Genomic DNA, 24,345 nt, shown 5'->3' with positions numbered 1-24,345 from the left:
GTCTGTATACACTCTGTCACCACAGACAGATGTATCCAGAGGTTTTAAAACACACAGTAGCACTCTTCAGAGACAGGGATTCTTAGTTTGCATTAAAGAGCGTTAGAAACAATTCAACACGTTTCAGAAAATAGGATTTATTACTAAAAAGGTCAAAATGGTGCAATAAAAATATTTACAGAAAAGATGTAACCAATATATATATATATATATATATATATATATATATATATATATATATATATATATAAATAGAGAGAGCAATAACACTGCAGAGAGATAAAAGAAAGAAGTTTAAGAAGGTAGAATACTTGCAGATGTCCTGGTGTAAGCAGAGTTCAAGTGTCCTGAACAAATGGGTAACTTTTCTCCCAAAGTTGGTTCCTGATGTTAAAAGGGAAAATCTCTTCATCTCTCTCTCCAGGTATGACAGCCTGTTTTCTAGGAACCCAGCAGGGTGTCTCCTTAAAGCAGAGAACCAGTCACCTCATTTGGGGAGGGGTGCTTAGGCGGAGACCCAGGCTGTGACCCAAATCCCTCGCAAGTTTATACCATGGTCAATAACCTTCCATAGGTGCATGCAGCAGCCTAGCCACTGGCAGGTTAATATGCAGAATGATATTCTGAACGTCCAGACATCAAATATGACATTTCTGGCTGTGACAGTTAAAGAGATATCACTCTCTGGTAGACGTTATCTAGGGGTGGAAGGTATCAGGTGACTCGCATTAAACTGACCTGTTTGAATATATGCTTTGTTTTATTGTACCTTGTTCCTGCCGGGATTTATGAAATTGTATGAAAAAGTGGTTTCAAGTGGGATGTACAGTTGTGTCCAAAATTATTCAACCCCCACTGAAATTGAGTGTTTTGGCCAGTTTGACATTGCTTTTGATCATTCAGTCATCTTGCTTACATTTACATTAAAGAGGCACTTGTAGGTCAGACAAATATAACATAACAGTTATAATGAAATAACCACAAATGTCTTTTCTGTGCTCACAGCATTATCAGTTTTATTCAACCCCCAAGTGACATTCAATCTTAGTACTTAGTACAGCATCCTTTTACAGTTATAACAGCTTTTAAACGTGAAGCATAGCTTGACACAAGTGTCTTGCAGCGATCTACGGGTATCTTCGCCCATTCTTCATGGGCAAAGGCCTCCAGTTCAGTCACATTCTTAGGCTTGCGCACTGCAACTGCTTTCTTTAAGTCCCACCAGAGGTTCTCAATCGGATTTAAGTCTGGTGACTGCGATGGCCACTCCAAAATGTTCCAGCCTTTCCTCTGCAACCATGCTCTAGTGGACTTGGAGGTATGCTTGGGATCATTGTCCTGTTGAAAGGTCCAACGTCTCCCAAGCCTCAGGTGTGTGACGGACTGCATCACGTTTCCATCCAATATCTCCTGGTACTGAAGAGAATTCATGGTACCTTGCACACGCTGAAGCTTCCCTGTACCTGCAGAAGCAAAACAGCCCCAAAGCATGATTGACCCTCCACCATGCTTCACAGTAGGCAAGGTGTTCTTTTCATCATAGGCCTTGTTCTTCCTCCTCCAAACATAGCGTTGATCCATGGGCCCAAACAGTTCTAATTTTGTTTCATCAGTCCACAGAACACTATCCCACAACTTTTGTGGTTTGTCCACATGGCTTTTGGCATACTGCAGTCGACTCTTCTTATTCTTTGGAGACAGCAAGGGGGTACGCCTGGGAGTTCTGGCACGGAGGCCTTCATTACGCAGTGTGCGTCTTATTGTCTGGGCTGAAACTTCTGTACCCACATCTGACAAATCTTTTCTCAGTTCCTCAGCAGTCACACGGGGACTTCTCTCCACTCTACGCTTCAGGTAGCGCACAGCAGTTGAAGTCAGCATCTTCTTTCTGCCACGACCAGGTAGCGTTTCAACAGTGCCCTTTGCCTTGAATTTGCGAATGATGCTTCCTAAGGTGTCTCTTGGTATGTTTAACATCTTTGCAATCTTCTTATAGCCATTGCCCTTCCTGTGAAGAGAAATCACCTCTTCTCTTGTCTTCCTGGACCATTCTCTTGCCTTCACCATGTTTGTAACCACACCAGTAAATGTCTAGAAGGAGCTGAGTATCACAGTCATTTTAAAGCTGCCTAATTGGTGCTTATTATGCTTGATTGCTGCTCGGTGACATCCACAGGTGTTTTCAATACCTGATGGAAAGCACCTGTATGAACCTCTGTTCTTCAGAGTGGTAGTCTTTAAGGGGTTGAATAATTGTGGCAATGAAGAAACCACATAAGAACCATTTACTACTGTATTACATAAACAATTGATGTCATTTTAGTTGCATTTGGGTAGTTACAACGTCCTTGTAGGATTTGATTCTGAATACAATTCCAAATGTACACTATAGTCCCTAAACCCCTTTACAGCATTGGGGGTTGAATAATTTTGGACACAACTGTATGTTTTACTGCCCCTCTGGAATGCTTTCATGTCCAGTGACTGACTGGTTTATAGCTTTACAACCAGGCCAAGGCAAGAGCCTGACAGACATCCTGGAACCAGCTAATTGGGTTTACAACCATGAAGCATATCCAGCTGTGCCCTGTGCACTCCTGAACTCAGGACACACACAGACCACATGCCATTCAAACAAAAGGGAGGGGAAAGACTGATTTGGAGTGAGAATGACATTTGCAGAGTATGATCCAAATTATGGTTGTCATTGTCCATATCTGTGCGCACAATTATCACACCCCCTACCCAGGAATGAAAATCATGTATATATACGTGATTTTGCGCAGCTCTACAGTACTTCTGCTATAGGGCGGCGGGCAAGTGGTTAATTTGCAATATCCCTTGTTTTTATGTATATGGATGATGGTGCTGTATTTAATTTTGTAAAATTAAAACTAAGTAACTTTTTTGATAATTGATATACAACTGTCAAGTGACCCAGCTCCTTTCCAGAACATCTGCAGGAGGAGCTTCTAGTCCAGAGGTCTCTAAACTGCAGCCCCAGGGCCAGATGCAGCCCTTTGCTTGCTTTTATCTTGCCCTTGGGGCACTATTCCTCCATATGACACCAATTATAAGGCACAATTCCTCCCAATGACACCAATGATGGGTCACAATTTTTCCCAATGACACCAACAGTGGGGCCCAATGACACCATTGATGGGGCACAATTTCTCTCTCTAACACCATGGCACAATTCCTACCATTGACACCAAAGCATTGATTTAGCTCTCCTGACATCGGGACCTTTTCTACTCTCAAAGTTCACAGTCCAGTCCCCCTAAAGTCTGAAGGACAGTAAACTGGCCCTTTGTCTAGAAAGTTTGGAGACCCCTGTTCTAGTCCATTGCTGACGGTCACACACTATAAAAAAAAAAAAAAAAAGAATACAGAGACAAAATACATAAATAATATTGGATGAATGTTTTAAATCTTCATACAAATATATATATATATATATATATATATATATATATATATTCTACTCAAATCTCTATTATTTTTGTGCAAACATTGTGTGGGTTAACTTGCAGGAGGTTCTACCAATCATAGCCTGTTTCGCTCCCCTCCAGCCTGTGTCTATTGTTTGTATGTGCTTAGGATTACAGAGAGATGACTCCTCTATCAATCAACATGTAATATCCTGCCCCATTGTGTAGAGCTGTTTAGTGGGCAAGGAGGGGGAAGGCAGAAAGGAACTGTCATTTACCACTGTGTATTCCCCCACGTGTGTGACTCTATAGTCACATGGGCTGCACAGATAGGAGAAAGGAGGAAATTAACAGCTTAGAAGGGAACTGAAACTGGAGCATGCTCTGTATATGTGGCAACAGCTGGTCTACACAATCTCAGGCTACAACAGGGACACAGACAAGGAGAGAGGGACAGTGGCCAACAGGATCAACCAGGTTTTTTGCGGAATACAGAAAAATCCCATAATGAGTATGAACAGCATGTAATACAGCATGTACTGATGTGGGTTTAACCACTTGCTCTCTAGAGGATTTACCCCCCTTCCTGACCAGGCCATTTTTTGTAATATGGCGCTGCGATACTTTAACTGACAATTGCGCGGTCATGCAACACAGCAACCAAATGAAATTTACTTCCTTTTTTTCCCACGAATATAGCTTTCTTTCTGTGGTATTTAATCGCCTCTGCCTTTTTTATTTTTTGGGCTATTAAAAAATTTGATTTTTGCTATTAAACATGTCCAGTAAAACATTTTAAAAAATCATTTTCATCATACATTTAGGCCAAAATGTATTCTGCTCCATGTCTTTGCTAAGAAAAAAATCCCAATGAGTGTAAATTAATTGATTTACCTGAAAGTTATAGTTTTTACAAATGGCGGTATATATACTGGAATTTATGTATTTATTTTTTTCACTAGTAATCGCGGCGATCAGCGACTTATAGCAGGACTGCAGCGGGCATTCTGACATTGGGGGGAACTGACTTGGTGTCACTGACATCCCCAGTGACACCAATACAGTGATCAGTGCCAATAAAAAGCCCTGACACTGTACTAATGGCACTGGGCAGGAAGGGGTTAACATCTGGGGCGATCAAAGGGTTAACAGTGTGTTGTTTTACTATGGGGGCTGTGTGTCTGTGTACTTCACTGTAAGCACACTGCTATGTACGGCTCTGCAATGCAGAGCCCTACCATGAAGTGTGCAGGAGCTGACAGGGGAGAGATCTGTATTGTTTGCATACAGATCTCTCCCCCTTCTGAAATCCTTGGAGATCGCCAGGTGCCAGTAGGGAATCACTGGCCAGGAAACGATGATTGACAGCCGAGGCCATATGGCGGCATGGGTAGGGAGCACGTGCACCCCCTACCCGGAACTGCAAAATCACGTGTATATATACGTACTTTTGCACACCCATGCTGCTTTGTAGCAGTATTTCTGCTATAGGGCGGTGCGGAAGCTGTTAATGACACTTTAAATACTGAGTTTCTGACCAAACATAAGGAAGTCAAAGTGTAGTCAGAATTTCCAATTTACTGATTTATTTCAGGTCATTGTCCTAAAAAATATTTTAGCCAGAGGATTAGTATAACATCCAGGCCAACAAGAGTGGTCAGCAGTATCGGCCTGCACATTTCTCTTGAATTGTTTTCTTTACGATTGAGTTTAGGGTATAATAACACAGGTTTTGCCGCATATTTCATGGCGTATTCTGTTTTAAGTTCAGTGTAGGAGTTAGCGTTACATATGTTGGGTATTTACTCCTCTGGACGATGCAAAGTAGTAACAGCCTATGCTGGGGGTGTCATTGCAGCAAAGAGATTTGGCTATAAAATGGCTGTTTTCTTTGTGTTTACATACGTAAACCTCACTACTTGAATAGAAAAAGTAGTACTTAAGGAATCCCAGGGTAATATAACATTAAAGGCAAAATATGATGTCAACTGAAAACTCGAGCAAAGTGCTTTTGGAACAGGGCTTAATTGTCTTGGCTTTCACACTGAAATGACGAAGTATCTTTTTACCATTACTAGAATGGCCTAGAGTTTAATGTCACAATTCCAGCCTAACATTTTTAATTTTCCTTGGGGGTGGGAGGAATACTAAGTTGTTGAAGAAATAGATTATCCATGTAATGTACTGGGCTCAATAGCATTTGCCAAAATAACCTTCAATATTAAAGTGGTGCAGCTTTCTGATGATTAAGAAAATGTCATTAGGAGCTGTTCTAATTTAATAAAAAAATGTTTGGATATGCTGACCTCACTTTTGCAGGCTAGCGCATCCAGCAACTCTGTGTTCTGGCTGGTGTCACTGACACAGTGTGTGTAGAAGGCAGCAGGTTGACCTGATTCCAAGTATGGTTTTTTTTATAGTCAAGCATATTACTGAGAGGACCAGGGACATAGAAATAAATATTTATCTAAACCACGGCAAACAGCGGGCAGCCTCAATATAGGTAAATTCTAAGTCTTCGTGAGTTTATTTAAAGTGGACCTGTTGTAGGAGACTGAATGCTGCACAGTAGGCAGGAAAGGTAATTCTGTGTGTGTTTGTTTTTTGTTTTTGTTTTTTTTACTTGTTTACTGTGTTTTTGAAATGCATTCTTTTTAGGGCTCATTAAAGGAGAAGTATAGCCAAAGCTTTTTTGGGTATACTTCTACAGATCACAGGTGTGCAGTTTGTTCTGCATTCCTGTGACCCATTTTCAGCCAACAGCGGGCTTCAGCCATCACAGAGCCGGTCCAGAACCACCCAGAACCCTGGACTAGCACCTGGCTCAGGCTCTCAGCAATCCATCAAAACCCTGAGCCAGCCTTTCCCACCCCCTCCACAGCCCAGCTCTCCAGTGAGTGCTGGGGGGGGGCAAACCAAAGAGCCAGTGACTGACAGTAACAGCTCTCTGCTCAGAGCAGAGGGGAGAACTGAGCAATCAGCAGTCTTTGATTGCTCAGTTCTCACTGCAGAGCCGGTGGGGGACAGATGCAGTATCAGATCGATGCTGCATCCACCTAGGAGTGTATAATGTTTTATATAGCATATACTTTTCTTTAAAACTAAAGTTAGAATATATATTTGTGTAAAATATATATATATATATATATATATATATATATGAAAAAGTACCCACACCTTGCATGGGCTGGCGGCACCAATGGTTGTAATGAGCGCATTCGAAGAAAAAAGCCTAAAGCCGGCCATAGATGGTTCGAATCTCAACCAGTCCAACAAGGACTGGCTGGGATTCCAACCATCTATGGGCAGACTGATTTTATCCAATGGGATTGTTGTACAACTAGGTTACAACCAGCCTGTCAGATTTTTCGATCTTTCATGCGATTATTGACAGCAGCTGTAACCACTGTTTCCTGAAACCCATCTATGGCTGGTTTAAAGGATAAGTTCACCTTTTACACAAAAATAATCAAATTTTTTTTCAGGTAAAAAAAAGTGCATTTATTAATTTTATCTACAGGAGACTGGAAAGCATTGCACCAGTGATCAGTAGATGCTGGTGCCATGCAGGTCTCCTGCAGACCTGTCAGAATATCTGCTTGCAGTACGGAATGTACGAGCAAGCAGATGTTCTGACAGGAAGCTTCAGTGAACTACCACGGCACTCCACAGGACCATGGTAGTTCATTGAAAACTACAAGACAATAGCCGCTAAGGCTGTCGGGACTTGCAGTTCATTCATTCACGAGTGATGCAACCATGTGGGCGGGGCCTGATGCTCAAAAAAGTTTTGGAACTACTTTTTGTAGTAGCTGAAAGCAAAAACACATAGCAACAAATGATGTGACAGATGATAGTTTTTTATATTGGCTAATACAAAAATGCCAAAGCTCCAAAACGATCTACAAAAATACTCAGAAATGTGCATACAAAAGCCCCAGAAATCTTGCAAAAATGCAATGTTCAGGTGTGCCTGCTGCCTTTAGGTCCAGAAGTAACCGACTTGGCCACCACTATATAAAAAAAATGTTTGGTGCTCTATGTTGCCATAGGCAGAGTTATGTTGTTCTTAAAGTGTTACTAAATCCAGGACCCTGCATTCACTATATCTGGTCTCCCAGGACCCTGCATTCACTATATCTGGTCTCCCAGGACCCTGCATTCACTATATCTGGTCTCCCACAGTGCACACAACATAGAAATGCAATTATTTTAGTAAACATAAACTGTTAAATACATTTTCGCATCAGCAGTTAGAGCAGTCTTGTGACTTCTATCAGTGTTCAGCAGAGCACTGGTTAAAGCTTGTAGGAGGAGTTTTCTTTCTGCTCTAGGAGGATGTGAAACCTCTGACCTCTGTCTGGACACTGCTGATTAGCCCTGTGCTGATCACATGCACTCTCCCAAGAAAACAAACAAATCTCTCTAGCAATACACACTAAACTGAGCATGTGCAGAAGGGCTACGGGTTCAGTCTGTCTTATCAGCGTGGACATTTGAACAAGAGGAGGAGCAGAGAAGTCAGGATCAAACAGCCTTTTTACACAATGCAGAGGATTAACCCCTTAGGTTCCACAGTGAGTATAACCAGCATGCTTTACTGCATATACAGACTGATTTTACTGTTGTGGGTTTAGTAACACTTTAAACCTGCACCTTGGTTAGGGTCAGGGAAATATCAGCTGTTGAGTTTGTTACCCAACAATCCCTTACATACATCTGTGTTAAAGGAAATCATATGTGGCTTTTGAACAGCTTTCCTGGGAAGTCACTTCTATGTTACCTACCTTTATAGGCAAAAGGAAACCAGGTTGTACCATTTGGTAGTTTTCTATGGCACCTAAGATGTTCTTGCCTTTTTTCTGTGATTATAAATAAAACTATAAATACAACCTCTTTAAACAAAAAAATCTGTAGTTAGTTGTCTACCAATGAATATTGACCAGAATACCAGCACAAATAATTCTGATGCATTTAAAAAAAATGCACAGTTGAAATTAGGGCTGATGCACGTTTTTCTGAAACACAAATTGTCGTTTTATAGTGGAGTAAAATAATTCATTTTTGTGTTTATATCTTTCAGATAGATTCAGTGAAAATGAAAAAAACTATGAAAGCGTTTACCGAAATATTTTATGCTTCCATATTTGGATATGACGAGGTAAGTAACTTTCAACCACAGTAACAGCAGCCAGTATTTGGTTTTACACAATCTAATGTCCCAGCACACTGTGCACAAGGGCCAGTTTTCCAGTTGTTAGGTCTCTGTTAACTTCTTGCCGACCGCGCATAGCCGAATGACGGCTTCACCGCGGCCGGCCAGTTCTGAGTGGACGTCATATGACGTCCTCCCAGAACGCGCTCTCCTGCGCGCCCCAGGGGGCGCGCACCCGGCGATCTCCGTGATCGCTGTGTCCTACGTACACAGCTGATCACGTGATGTGGTGAAAGGCCGATCCCACCGGCCTTTTACCACGTGATCAGCGGTGTCCAATGACACGCTGATCACAGGGAAATGCAAGTGCCGGTTCTCGGCTGCACTTTCCTCACGCTGTCAGATCGTGAGGAAAGTACTGCCGAGAACCGGCAGTTGTCAGAGCGGGGATCGGCACCAATCATCAGGGCACTGATGATCAGTGCCCTGATGATCGGTGCCCAGCAGTGACACCCGCAAGTTCCGCCCAGCAGTGCGCCCACCCGTTCCCAGCAGTGCCCCCACCTGTGCCCAGCAGTGCCCCCACCTGTGCCACTCTGCAGTGCCACCTACCTGTGCCCAGAAGTGCCACCTACATGTGCCCAGCAGTGCCACCCACCTGTGCCCACCCACCTGTGCCCACTAGTGCCACCCACCTGTGCCCACCAGTGCCACCCACCTGTGCCCACCCACCAGTGCTGCCCACCAGTGCCACCCACCAGTGCAGCCCAGCAGTGCTGCCAGTCAGTGCCACCAGTCAGTGCCCAGGGGTTGTGCCAGTCAGTGCCGCCAGTCAGTGCCCAGAAGTGATGCCAGTCAGTGCCGTCTATCAGTACCCATCATCAGTGTCACCTATCAGTGCCGCCTATCAGTGCTGCATATCAGTGCCGCCTATCCGTGACCCCTAATTAGTGCTGTCTATCAGTGCCGCCTATCCGTGCCACCTCATTAGTACTGCCTATCAGTGCCCTTTAGTGCTGCCTATCAGTGCCCATCAGTGCCGCCTATCAGTGCCCATCAGTGCCGCCTCATCAACGCAAATCAGTGAAGGAGAAAAAATACCTGTTTGAAAAATGTTATAAAAGAAACAAATAAACTTTTTTTTTTTTTCAAATTTTTTGCACTTTTTTTAATTTATAGCGCAAAAAGTAAAGCGCCCAGTGGCGATTAAATACCACCAAAAGAAAGCTCTATTTGTGAGAAAAAAATGATCAAAATTTCATATGGGTACAATGTTGCATGACCGCGCAATTGTCAATCAAAGTGCGGCAGCGCTGAAAGCTGAAAATTGGCCTGGTAAGGAAGGGGGTATAAGTGCCTGGTAGGCAAGTGGTTAAGAGGCTATCTGATTCCCCGATCACATCATGCTGCTGTGTATAGGTCCATTATTCCCTGTCAGCAGTAATCTCTCTTCATGCCTATTTGTGTATCCTGTTCAAACGCTTTGACTGTCTTCCTGCAACCCCATCAATGTGGGGCTCTAATGACATTTTTATTCTAAAAGACACGTTAGGGGAAAGCTGGCCATACACTGTACTATCTCTGTACGATCTCTTTTAGCTTTACCAAAGGATGTAACATGCGGACAAACCAATACAATTCAATTAGTATCAAATCCGTTAGACCAGTGGTTCTCAACCTTCCTAATGCCGTGACCCTTTAATACAGTTCCTCATGTTGTGGTGACCCCCAACCATAAAATTATTTACCCAGTAATTATAATTCATGAAGTGTCGTTTTACCTCCAATACTGCTGCTTTCAACAAAGTAGCTGCTTTTAACAGAGTAGCTGCTTTCAACACAGCAGCTGCTTTCTACACAGTAGCTGCTCTTTACACATCGGAAATATGTGTTTTCCGATGGTCTTAGGCGACCCCTGTGAAAGGGTCGTTCGACCCCCAAAGGGGTCGTGACGCACAGGTTGAGAACCACTGCGTTAGACCCTTGTATTATATAGCTGATGGTAAACTAAAGGAGATTGTACAATTTTATACTGAGAGGCCAGCCTTGGTTGTTACCATAACAGGTGTACTCATTGGGCATGTTCTATAGGTCTGGTAGCAAACACCACCAAAATAGGGTACATTTCCATAGAGAGGACACAGAAAAAAAAAGAGAGAGATTTTAATGCTTCCAACACTGTATCCAAACATTTTGCTTACTGTGCTTTAACTTTTGCTTTGTTCCCATACATGTCAGTATAGTTCCAGGATAGAATAGATAGTACACAGGAGACCTACTAAAAATAAAAGTTACTGTTTTTTTTTTTTTTACAGCATTATTCTTTTAAACGGCAGATCAAATAAAATATCAACTCAAAATGAACAGGCTACATGCAATATGATCAAGTCATAGTTCACTACTATCCATTGTTTAACCCATTCCTTTTCATACAATGTCATCCTGCAGCCTCCACCCTCTATCCCTGGTCATTGAGGTACTATGCATCATACCAGGGGGCAGGACAAACATAATATGATCTCAGTGATTGAAAGGTGTAGATTGCTATGCAATCATATGCATCATTGCTTTGATTTGCAGACTTCTAATAATATTCTGCTTAAAGAACTATTTTAAAAATCTTCATGCTGATTTTAAACCATATAATATAACTAAATCAAGAATTGAATCTGTTGATGTATTCATCTGTTATAATTATCACTGTGGAAATTAACTTTACAAGGTTTTGTCAAAATATTAGGCTTGTGTTTAGTAACAGGATTCACAGGGAAAGTAATCAAAAATGAATTTCTATAGGCTGATTATACTGAACAGGTAACAAGCTCATTTATGATTGCTGCAATAGTTGATCTTTGCATCATGTCATAAAATAAAGCTGTGGATCTTGTAAATTTCCAAGGCATCAAGACTTTTCATTTTCTTTTGTAGGGAATTATATCTGATGATCGTATTTTGTCTGCTGCTCTTTGGCGAAATCTTTTCAATATGCGCTGTGATGATCCTTGTCAGTTAGAGCTGATGGTTGAATATGTGCGCAAACAGGTAAACATCCCTGCCTCCACACGATATAAAGCCTAGTTTATTTTGAATATGTTTGTTTACTTTAAGCATATGATACTGTATAGTATCAAGAGTAGAACTACAAAACACAGAGGCAAATTTAAATGACATTCTACTTCCATCTATGCCAGTGGTGATCAACTTGAAAATTATAGAGGGCCTCAAGTTCAGTCCCGTACACCTACAGAGGGCTGACAGTAGCTACTTGTTTTCTTGTAATTAGGTAAAGTTTTTTCAGCAAAGCAGCCTATTTAATCCTGCTGTATTTTTTACCGCAACACACACTAAAGAGCAAGTAGGAGTAAAATAAGCCCCATCATTTGGTGTTTTTTTTTCTCATTTAGGTGTAGAGGACTTTTATACAAATATTATTGGGATGAACTTGTGAGCCACTGGAGTTAGAAAATTGTATGTTAGATCGCTGGAATGTTTCTCACTCTCATAGAATGTGAATACTATAAATAGACAATAAATGATAATCCGCGCTCTACTTTTACTTAACCTTTGCTATATAGTATATGTTTTTATAGTAATATTATTATTTTAATATACTGTGGTTCTATCATCTAATCACTTATTTACCTGATTTACCTAAATTGGTCTTATTATGATTTCCCAATACTTGATTCAACTTAAAAAATATATAATTAAATCCAATTATAATATTTGTACAGTGTAATTATTTCATATAAAATACGTGAATGAATTAATGAAATATTCTGTGCCTGTGTGCAAAATAAAAATATAAATAAATAAAAATATTTTGTGAATTTATACAATCTAATGTGCAAATAATGCAAAGCCTGCTATAAATTTCATGTATATAAAATAATATAAATAGTAGAGATAAAAATAAAAATGACTCAAAATTCAATTCATAAAATACAACCTCAAAACTGTGTGCAAAAATGTGCAAAAAAAATGTGCAAATTATAAATTGCGTATATATTGATGAAATATAAATAAATATAAAAAATTATTAAATTATAAAAAATCATTAAAAAATGTATATCAATTCATAAAGTACGACTCCAAAAGAATTGTGCTAAAAAATGTGCAAAAAAAATATATCAAATGTGCCAAAAAAAGGAAAGTTTTTAGGATTCCCCAGGAAGAAGGTGTTGATGATATACTCTCCTTTTTCAAATGAATTATAATGATGCAGATGAGAGCTCACAGACTATCTTCTAAGTCTGTATGGGTGTGAGATTTTCTCCCTCCTATAGCTTCTCCTCACTTTTACGTACCGGACTGACATTGCGGCGAGTATAGACAGAGTGGGAACACACTTCTGAGAGGCTGAGCTTTACCGCAGCTGGCGGTTGTATCTTTATATGCGTGTTATTTATCTGATATCATGTGAGTGCATAATGGGAGCACATTAAATAGTGTCTGTTATACCCTGGATAAGGCACCATATTTCTTTATCTTCTTTCTTTCATGGGTCATATGAGGAGACATTGAGGATTGAAGTGAGGAGAAGCTATAGGAGGGAGAAAATCTCACACCCATACAGACTTAGAAGATAGTCTGTGAGCTCTCACCTGCATCATTATAATTCATTTGAAAAAGGAGAGTATATCATCAACACCTTCTTCCTGGGGAATCCTAAAAACTTTCCTTTTTTTGGCACATTTGATTATATTTTTTTTTGCACGTTTTTTAGCACAATTCTTTTGGAGTCGTACTTTATGAATTGATATATATTTTTTAACGATTTTTATCATTTTTATTTATTTATATTTCATCAATATATACACAATTTATAATTTGCACATTTTTTTTGCACATTTTTGCACACAGTTTTGAGGTTGTATTTTATGAATTGAATTTTGAGTCATTTTTATTTTTATCTCTACTATTTATATTATTTTATATATTTACATTTTATTTTATATACATGAAATTTATAGCAGGCTTTGCATTATTTGCACATTAGATTGTATAAATTCACAAAATATTTTTATTTATTTATATTTTTATTTTGCACACAGGCACAGAATATTTCATTAATTCATTCACGTATTTTATATGAAATAATTACACTGTACAAATATTATAATTGGATTTAATTATATATTTTTTAAGTTGAATCAAGTATTGGGAAATCATAATAAGACCAATCTATGTAATTCAGGTAAATAAGTGATTAGATGATAGAACCACAGTATATTAAAATAATAATATTACTATAAAAACATATACTATATAGCAAAGGTTAAGTAAAAGTAGAGCGCGGATTACCATTTATTGTCTATTTATAGGTGTAGAGGACATTCCTTTTAGCTAATAGGTTAAACCTTTGTCTCTGGCACCTCCTCCAGTTTCCTCTCACTATCTGTCTTGTGCATAAAATATTAGAACTTTCACATTTTTCCTGGGCTCCCATATTTGGGATAACTGGATTGGGTTTTGGTGTAACCCATCTGCATCCTCCCATTCTTCTTTAGGAGATTCCCCTCTCCTTGGGTACTGTTATATTATCCTGTAGAACATGGTACTCAGCAATTTCTCTTCTCCATTGGGGTTCTCTGACCTACATGGTCAACCAAAACCAGTTCTGGCTTTCTGTCCTCTTCCATAAAAAGGATCTGACACTTGAGTTCCCTTCAGAAGCTTCTTCTACTTATCAAAGTGTTGGCCCTGGTTTAAATCCCACTGCCTTTTCCATGCATTCCCATCATGGGATGCTCAGACAACCTCCCTTGAAGAGGATCTGTTTTTTGGACACTTGCAGTAAGCACCCTTTTAAAGGGTCTAACACTTGCCTGCCACTTTTAGCTATTGGTCACGAGCGGGCCTGGCTTTTCAGCTTAAACCCTAATAAGGTCTATACCCTATTGAACCCTACATCAATAGTCATGCAGTACACCCCTACTGCCCAGGTGTTCCCATGTCTGGGGCTTCAGTTTGGCTGCCCTGAACCAACCATTCCCTCTTTTATGGTGATCCCCACTTTGAAATGGCTTCCATTTGACATGAACTAGGTGTTGCAGTGTCTTTGCCTTCAGGAAGGTCTTGGGTTCCTCCATTCGACAGGACTAGTGGCTTGGTCCCTATGTTGGACAAAGCTAAGAATACCATTTTTTGATCGAGCTGCTAGTAAAAGGCAATGCATTGGTGTTTGGTTCTCTTCAACTGGTGGTCTCTGCACCAAAGGAAGAGGTTTGTGCACCTAAGTGCTCATCTCCTGCATGGCAGAGATCATCGCTGGAGGGCTCCCATGGATTGTCAGCAAGTGAAACATGCTAGGTTCCTGCTGAAGGCACCTCTTTTTGGAGATTGAGTATGTCTGGAGGCCTTTGTGGGACCTGATCACTTGGGGATTGGTCCTTCTTTTGTGGCTGATCTGCAGCATCTTGGGTAGCTCTTCCCAGAAGTATTCCCTTTTTCTGGCCTTAATCAGTTGAATGTTCTTAGCAGTGAGGCTAAGTTCCTGCTCCAGCTATTGGCTATAGACATTTTACTGGAGATTCCTAAAAGTCTGTTCTGTGCTCATGTTTGGCCAGGTTCTGCAATATTTCTATTCAGCTCCAAGGACACCAGGTGTTAAAGTGGATGGTTTTTTGCTCATTTTTTCTTTTGCCACCTTTCAACAGTCTGGGGTTGCCAATATACCATCATTCCTGTCTACCCTTCTAGGGGGCACCCTACTCCTTTAGTCAAGATGATTTCTTGGTATTATACCCTTGAGTTCACTTCACTGGTCACTGGTGAGGATTCTAATATTCTCTGGATATCTAGTTTAGCAAGATTAATGGCTTGGTATAAACCTCCTTTTTGTCATGGATTTTATCTTCCCTGAATCATAAGGGTTGGGAGTGTAAGGTTTGAGCCTAGCTCTGTAGACCAGCTAGTCTTTTCTTACTGACCTGTTTTTGTCTGAGGTTCTGTTTGGGGACTTGTTCTCATGGGGCTTACCCCAGTGTTTTTATGTTGAGCACATTATGTTGTGGGTCATTTTCTTCCTTTATCAGATAGTTTTGTTTTTTCTCGCTGGTTAAGGCTTAATGTTACCTCAGGGGTAGTCATTCCCCCTTGGCAGTATCTTGGATTTTGGTTCTTTAGGTGGTTCTGAGTTGCAGACAGTTCCCAGTCCCTTCTTGTGAACCTGTCAGTGGCAATTGCACACCCCAAAGTTGGACTACTTTTGGACATCCAAATATATTTGAATTCCTGTGTCCCTCAATGGACAAGAAATACAATAGGACATTTTGAACTTATTTGTTATTGCCTTTGGTACTGATGTTCCACAAAAGTGAGCATGCTAGTTAACCTGAATATATCTGATTCTGTGTGTCCCTCAATGGACTGTAAGAAATAGACTTTATTGTAAGTTGAAAAATCTTATTTTTGGTGTGTTAGGCAGCCCATTTAAATTTGCAATGCACATTAGAGCAGCACAAAGATGTAAATAGTGGAATCGGGTTGCCCTCAGGTAAGCCCTGCCATAAATTATTTAAAGGTATATATATGTCCCAGTGTTGGGAATATTATATTGTGTATTTTACATTCATGAATTACCCCTAACCTTGTACACTTCCATAGCAACTCATAAACTGATAGAAAAGCTTGTCATTTAGTCTTTGTGAAAACTGTTGTCACCCTTTTAATTATGTGCAGCCATACAGCACAGCAGGGGATGGATCTTAAATACTTTACAAGTATTTGACAGGGAAAATCGTTCTTATGCATGTGCTTTACCTCTGCGTTTAACCTTTTCTTTGTTTTTTGGCTTTTATGCATGTGATTAAGAAAGGAGTCTATATTGGTTTAGTTTCACCAAACACATATGGATATGCACTTCTTGATATTGCCCACTAAAGAATCAGTACAGTAATTACATCACAAAGTAGAAATAAGACCTGAAGCTCTGGGGAAACTACAGTTTAAAAGCGATGACACATATGCTACTATATAAAACAATTTTCATATATCTAACTGAAAGTGGACTTCCAGGCCCATTTTATGTGGATAGAATTAAAGCAGTATTAAACCCAAAAACAAAAAAATGTAATTTATTGCAGCTCTCTAATCCTCAGATGTGATGGCTGTATTCATTTTCTTGTTTTTTTCTTTATTTCACCTATTGATCCGGCCAGCAACGCACTTCCTGTTTTAGGGTATCTGCACTCTGGGTAAAGTAGTAAAGCACCCACCTTTGGATAGCAGAGTTGTCTGATGGGGAGAGGATAGTGTTTGATGGACTGGATTTAGATGGACTTGACTAACAAATTGAAGCTGGACTACAGCTAGCACATTATAAACAGCTACAAGCAAGCAGTGGTTTTTTTGGGGGGGGATAAAGGTTTTACATGTATAGATAAAAGCAGACACCCTAAGGCAGGAAGTGTTACTGGCTGGATCACTAGGTAAAATAAAGGGGGGAAAAAAGCCTAAAAAATAAAATTCATGCAGCCACTACATCTTCTTATTTGGAGAACAGGGCAGAATGTGAGAGGAGATGTACCTAATGGAGACATAGAACAGTAAAGTGCTATTAGAGAAATTAGTGTCCTCCGGTGCAGATTTCTTTTAGAGGTTGCTGGATTCCTGGATGTCATGCCAATCCTATGGCTTCACTAGTTAAAGTGGTACTCAAACCCGCAATGTTGTTTTTTCCCCCTCTTACCTATAGTACCACGTTCTCACACATACTCACCCACACAACAAATCTAGCATTGCCCTCTGTTATGCACTTTTTGGATGACATACCTTGGGTTCCAGCTGCCATCCTAGTCATATTCAGCTGGCTGCCTCTTGTGGATGCAGGCAGTCAGCTACCGATGACACACTGTGACCTACCCTCTGGCCCTAGCCTCTCTGTGTGCCCCATTTTGCAGCCTCCTGGGAGATGTTTTGTGAGTATCCCAGAAAGCTGCAGAACCAAGGATACATCATTCTGGCCTTGGCCAGAATGGTGGCAGAGGGCGAGGCACATCTAAACATGCACATGTAAAGATTAACACGCTCAACTCTATCCTTCCTGTGTATGTGATCTGTACATTAATCCCGTCACTTACCCCTCCCTATGCGTATGACCCCTATATTTAATGTATCTAGTGCACCATCACCAACCTCCATGTTTTAACCCCCTTGATACTGGCATGTTTCTTCATTTCCATAAAAAGGGGGAAAAAGTGATCAGCTTTGGGTGTTTACTTTCAAAAAAGGGGCCATTTTACCAGCATGTAAGGGAAAAAAAAAATTTTCAGAATTGTTGCTCCTTTTTTCTTTTTTATAGTAAAATTTAAAAATAGGACAGTAATTATTAAATTCCACTATCAGAAACCTCTATCTCAAAAACCTTATATAAAATGCATTTGGTTACAGTATTGCATGTCTGATTATTTGTCAGTCAAACTATCAAAGCACTGAAAAATTGCATTGTAGGAAATAGGACAGTCAGTGATGGCGGCCCCAGATTCAGGAGTGCAGCCCATAGCAAGTAAGGCTGGGCGGGTTTTTAGGGAGTGAGGGAGGTACATTCCAAAAGCAGAGAGGACTGAAAAGTTGAGAGGGGAAGGTTGAGTGGTCAGGATATTCCTCAGGTGGGATTCAGGGCGTACTGTTAGGATTCAGAGACTTCTATGTAGCAGGTCTTTGCATTCCTCCAAGATCATGAGTTCAATACATTAATAACATGTTGTGCAGTAGATATATGGTTTAATTTAGAAGAAGAGAGTTAGATCCCACACCCATCTGATATCTTCCATGCATAACTACATGAATATCAAGAGAAGAGTCTTTGTGGAGTATGCAGGATTCGGCAGAATTTAGGAGGTGATGGAGGATGGATTGTTTGTATATTTTGGTGGGTATTTGGTGCCAGATCATCAAAATAATTAAGTCTGTGACTTTTTTTAGAGACTTCTCTGACTCTGTTCCAGAAGGGTCTGATCAATCGGGCAGGACCAGAATATGTGTAGACTCGAACCCCTATCCAAGTTGCGGTGCCATTATTTGTTGTAGGTTTCTGAAACAATTGAGTGACTGTTGGAGTTCACTACCATCTGGACAAGAGTTTGAAGTTGGATTCTTGAATTCTGGTGCAGATGGATGATTTCAAGGTGTGGTGAAGAATTTTCTGCATTGATCTGGTGTCAAGGAGATATTGAGAGGTCTTTTTCCCATTGCTTAAAATGAGACCTTGTTAACTCGGTTTTAAAAACTTTATTGTAAAGCAACTGATCAGTTGTTCAATTGTAAATCAGAGGACACAGAAGTTTCTTTTCAAGTTTCTTTGCCCTTTTTTTTCTAGTTTTGAATAATGCAGGACTAGAATATGTGTCTTAAAGTGGAAGTTTACCTTTTCACAAACAATGAAAAAGTCAGGTCTTAAGGGGTGACCAGAATATTCAGTTACTTCATGTTTTCATTTTTTGTGAAAAGGTGAACTTACCCCTTTGATTATGTTGTTGTCTGTGTTTCCATTGGGGGGGGGATTTTCTCACATGTTCTGTCTTTGGTCAGCCAAGCCATTGCTACAGGGTATACTTTCTGTTCAATTCCCTGGAGTTCATTCTTTGTATATTCCTGTGGATAATCCACAGAGGAGATATATGGAGAATGTCCTCCAAATAAAGAAACCATAATATTCAGGTCACAGCAATACCCTGGTTATCAGGAGAACAAGTACTGGGAAATCTCCTCAGTGGGGACACAGACAGTAATACAAACCTGTTGGATGATTCAACCCTTGAACCCCTCTTTTTTCCCCGCTATATTCCTCTTTAATGGTATTCCAAGTGTATGGACATAGTAAGGACATGGAGGAAAGCCGCCATCACCGAATCCGTGCATAGTAAGTTCCTAAGAGTTTCCAGCATGGTGTCTTCTGTGGTCGAGCTAGTGTAGCTGGACTCGTTAAACGAAATAAACACCACCGTGACATGCTTAATAATCCTTCAATTCCAAAGAATGTTTTAGTGTTTAGTCTCATGTGGATTTTGTAGGTCCTTCTAAGGTTTGGTTTTAATGATGTCTTTTTCTGCATGGACTGAGCTGTACGGGTCTGCAGGAACACCTGTGTGTTACGTAATCCTTTTCCAATGACTCCATGCTCCTTAAAAGATTTCTGCAAGATATTTACCAAAGATATAAGTGCTTTCAAGGTGTAATTGCAGCCCTAGTTAACTGTCCTCTTCAAAAGTCTTCACAGGTCAGAGCTGGCCATCAGGTTCTCTACTAACATCAAGATGAACATGTCTTACGCGGCTCCTACAACACGATCTCTAAAATTAATTTTGCTGCGTACTGTAAAATGAAATATTGACTTTTCTTTTCCAAAGGTTTGTTAACACAAGGTATTCATTACGGATTATGTGAGATTGGGCTGGAACAGCCGTGTTAACAAGTATGGGACAGGCAGGATCTTGAGAGCAGATTGAAAAATTTTTTTCAACCTTCTCTCTAACATGTCATTGTTTATTCAGCTGGTCTGTGTTCCTGCCACTCTGTGAGCTGGTGCTCTCGCTGGCTGACTGCAGGCCAAGCATGGTGAAAACAGCTCCCAGACCTTCGGGACACTTTGTGTATGTTAAACAGTGTTATTCCAGCAGACGTCTTCCAGAAACATAGTGAAATTCGCTCACACCTTGCAGACATGGCGTATTCTCTTTGTTGGGACAAAGACGATGCTAGAGCATTCAAATACACGATTGCAACGTATGCCCAGAAATCTAGATAGCTTTTTAAATTGTGTTTTAGGTATGAGACTTTTGTCAAGGCTAACTAAAACAAATACATGTCCATTTCTTTTCTTTTTTTTTTTTCTTTTTGTTGTGACGCCAGCTGACACTCCAAAGGGGTGCCTCCTGTTGTTCCACCAGTTTAGCTCTTTAAAATAGATGTAAATCCTAACTGAATTACTTTTTTTTTGCTAAAGCACTGTGTATTATACATGTAATTTTTTTTTAAATAAAATACACGTTTTCAGCTGTTTTTTCACCTTTCTTCTATCTCTGTGCTGCTAATCTTTTGTACCCCTTTTAAGCTACTTCCACACTGATCCGCAACAAAAACACATAGGCATTTTTGCTGCATTTTTTCTGCCCTTTTGCCGGACACGTGACAAAAACGCTGCTCGGGCATTTTGCAGGCGTTTTCCATTGATTTTGGGGGCTTTTTTTTTTTTTTTTAACTCCCCAAACATGCCCCAAAGATGCTGCAAGCAGGAGTTTTTATGCCACACCAAAAGCGCAACTCATAACATACAAAGATATACATTCACATACATAGAGAAGCAGTTTTCTTGAGCTTTTCAGGCAATTTTTTTTAACACAAAAACACTTGAAAAACTCTTCAGTGTGAAAGCAGCCTTACAGCCACTTCTAGATAGCAGTGGACCTTCCGAGCACTTTCACCCCCTTCCTGCCCAGGCCTATTTTCAGCTTTCAGCGCTGTTGCACTTTTTGACAATTGCGCGGTCATGCAACACTGTACCCATATGAAATTTTTTTAAATTTTTTGAGACAGATAGAGCTTTCTTTTGGTGGTATTTAATCACCGCTGGGGTTTTTTATTTTTGATAAACAAACCAAAACAACTTTCTTAGTTTCTGTTATAAAATTTTGTAAATGAGTAATTTTTCTCCTTCACTGATGTGTGCTAATGAGGCTGCAGTGATGGGCACTGATAGGCTGTACTTATGGGCACTGATGAGGCACTGGTAGGTGGCACTGATGGGCATTGACAGGCATCACTGGTGTGCATTCACAGACATTACTGATGGGCACTGAAAGTCAGTACTCATATATGGCACTGATAGGCAGCACTGACGGGCACAGATAGGCGGCACTGATTTGCAGCACTCATAGGCAGCACTGACTGGCACTGAAAGGCAGCTCAGATGGGCACTGATATGTGGCATTGATGTGCACTGGTAGGCACTTATATGTGGCATTGATGTGCACTGATGGACACTGCCAGGTGGCAATGATGGGCAATGACAGGTGGCATTGATGGACACTGACAGGTGGCACTGATGGGGCTACACTGATCATCAGTGCCCTGATGATCAGTGTATATGTCCCCTCTGAGTAACGCCGATTACCGGCTCTAGTCTCCTCACGAGCTGTCAGCGTGACAGCTTGTGAGGATAGCAATGCTGATAACCGGCATTTCCTTATTTACATGCGATCAGCTGTGATTGGACACAGCTAATCACATGACAGAGCCGACGTCATCGGCTCTTTCCACTGATCGGTGATCCGCTGTGTCCCAGGGTCACAGCACACCACCGATCAGCGCTTATGCGTGGTTAGAGTGGGAGGACGTCATATGGCACCCTCCCAGAATGAAAGAACTGCCGCCCGCCCATCATTTCCTTATATGGTGGGTGGGAGGCGGTTAAATGGTCAGTTGTAGCTCCCATCAGAAGAAGATTTGTGAACATAAGCCAGCACGGCAATGCGTTAAAAAAAGATGTGAATGCATGTCAGTCAAAGTGTATTTAACAAACGTCAGTGTGCAAAATGCACCAACATGCAGCAAAAAAAAAGCAGCCGGTGTCAGAGTGGCTTAGTGAATAATGGTACCCTGTGAAAAACTGTCATACAGTATAAAACAATGATTTCTTCTTCCTGAGAACAGTACCCTATAGTACACAGTGCTGTACACAGCGCCTTCGTCCCCACTCGCTGCTCACAGGAGTTTGACTGACAGCAGCTGCTGCCCGAATCTCCTGTGAGGCCAGAAAGTGGAGGAGAATTGCTGCACCCAGGGACTGCACTGGAGTGACAAATCAAGCCAGGTAAGTGTTTAGAGAAGGAGAGGGAGAAAGGATAGTTGGGAGTTTTTTTTTGCTTTAATACAAAAAATGCATAAAAGTTAACAAAAAAAAAAAAAGGTAATGACTTTGGAAACGCTTTAAGGTAGATACAGGTGACAGTTTTAGGAGCTGTAAAATGTAAACCATTATAAGGCTTCTATTACTTTAAACTAGGTAAGATATTACTTCGTAAATTACTGTACTTATTTCAACTGTTTTGGACATCTGATATGTTAAACGTTATCCATAACAACTTCGGGGCTTTTTCTCCGTAGCAATATTTGGCATTTCAGTGATGTCCACTCTGTACCAAATAATTTTTTTTTATTTGTAGTCTGTTGTAAAGTGTAATGCAGCTTCATTTTGAAGACAAATAGGCCTTCATTTAGAAGCAGATCTGAAATGTTTAGAAGCTGGCTTGTATATGTTTTTAGTTTAAAAGGTTAATTAAGGAAGAGGGGAGGGGGGAACAAAAAAGTAAAAATTTCCAATTTTTTCCCCCAAATTCTATAATAGTGAAAATGGTGCAAAAGTTTTGATTTTAAATACAAAGATATATGGTATATCATAGTGGAACAGTAACGCTTATGTAGAAATGTATTTTCTTTCTTTTTTTTTACAACCTTACATTTTGTCACAGGCAAATAAAATGTAATTTATTAGTGTATCTCATATTTATGTAGCGCTTACCCCTGGAGGGGGTATTACAGTAATACCAGCCCATACCAGAACCCCTCCTCCACCTTGCTGGCGTCTGAGTCAAAGTGGAGCTCTGTGCCAGTCACAAGCCCACTCATCTGGTCCGTCAAGAGTCACCTCATCTCATCAGTCCATAAAGCCTTTGAAAAATCTGTCTTCAGATATTACTTGGCCCAGTCTTGATGCTTCAACTTATGTGTCTTGTTCACTGGTCGTCGGGTTTCAGCCCTCCCTACCTTGGCCATGTCTCTGAGCACCGAACACCTTGTACTTCTGGGCACTCCAGGTAGGATGAAGTTCTGGAATATGACAGCACTGGAGGATAATGGGTTCCTGGTAGCTTCACATTTGATTCTTGGCCGTTCATTTGCGTCTTCTTTTTCTTGCGACCCTGTTGACTATTTGCCACAAAACGTTTGATGGTTCTGTGATCGATCCCCACTATCTTCGCAATTTCAAGAGTGCTGCATCCCTCTGAAATATATTTTTACAATTTTTTACTTTTTAGAGTCAGTTAAAGAAACTGCCTAATAATTTTGCACACCTTGATTTAGGGTGTTGATCTCCACAGGTCACACCCTCCCTCATTACACAAATATACATCCCCTGATATGCTTAAATCCAATAAGCATTCAAGTTTATACAGCTTGGAGTTGGGAAATATACATTAAAATGATGATTTGATCAAAAAACCCAGCGAACCTTGTGCTGGACACTTGTCCAGAAACCCGATAACCAAAGGCTCAGTCCCAGCACTCTGGTGCTCACAGGCTGTCTCTCTGGTTTCTGCACACACAATGAATCGCTGTTTGGGGCTTTGGTCCCCGTTCAGTAAGAGAGCTCTTCCTTTCCAAAAGCCCGGTAAACTATGCCTCGCTTTCCTTCCTTTAGAGCGTTTTTTTGGACATTGTAGTCTGCAGTGTGATTCATTTTTGCAGCACAGTGCTCCCTGTGAACTACATTTCCCGTGATCCGTGCAGCTACAACATTGTGAAAGCAAAGTCTCGCCCCTGCTGAGTGGAGGCTGAATGGTGCTAAAGCCAGCATAAGAATCCTGTTTGGGTATATAAGACAGCTGCGGCACAATGCCTGTAGTTGTTCTCTGTGCTGGCTAAGCACCTGGCTACATTTAATGTGACATTCACCAACATTCACTGCAGATGGATTCATCACTGTACTTAAAACACATGCACCAGGCAGATTCACTGCAGTGAATGTACACATTTATT

The 24,345-nt window shown here is 40.7% G+C and overlaps 1 protein-coding gene across 1 annotated transcript in view; it reads left to right on the top strand.

Annotated features, from left to right (window-relative positions):
• The window catches only part of UQCC1 (ubiquinol-cytochrome c reductase complex assembly factor 1), a 210,568-nt gene that overhangs the window by 176,374 nt on the left and 9,849 nt on the right, over window positions 1-24,345 (top strand). The window contains exons 8-9 of the mRNA XM_089690642.1: window positions 8,515-8,592; window positions 11,515-11,628. Of these exons, the coding sequence (XP_089546768.1) occupies window positions 8,515-8,592; window positions 11,515-11,628 (192 nt within the window). The remainder of the gene's footprint in view (window positions 1-8,514; window positions 8,593-11,514; window positions 11,629-24,345) is intronic.

This window comes from Staurois parvus, unplaced genomic scaffold, assembly GCF_062004578.1.
Source record: "Staurois parvus isolate SC_StPar_1 unplaced genomic scaffold, SC_StPar_1.0 ptg000538l, whole genome shotgun sequence".
Classification (NCBI taxonomy): Eukaryota; Metazoa; Chordata; class Amphibia; order Anura; family Ranidae; genus Staurois; species Staurois parvus.
The sequence above is the reverse complement of the archived record's forward strand: the minus strand, read 5'-3'. Positions and strand labels throughout refer to the sequence as shown.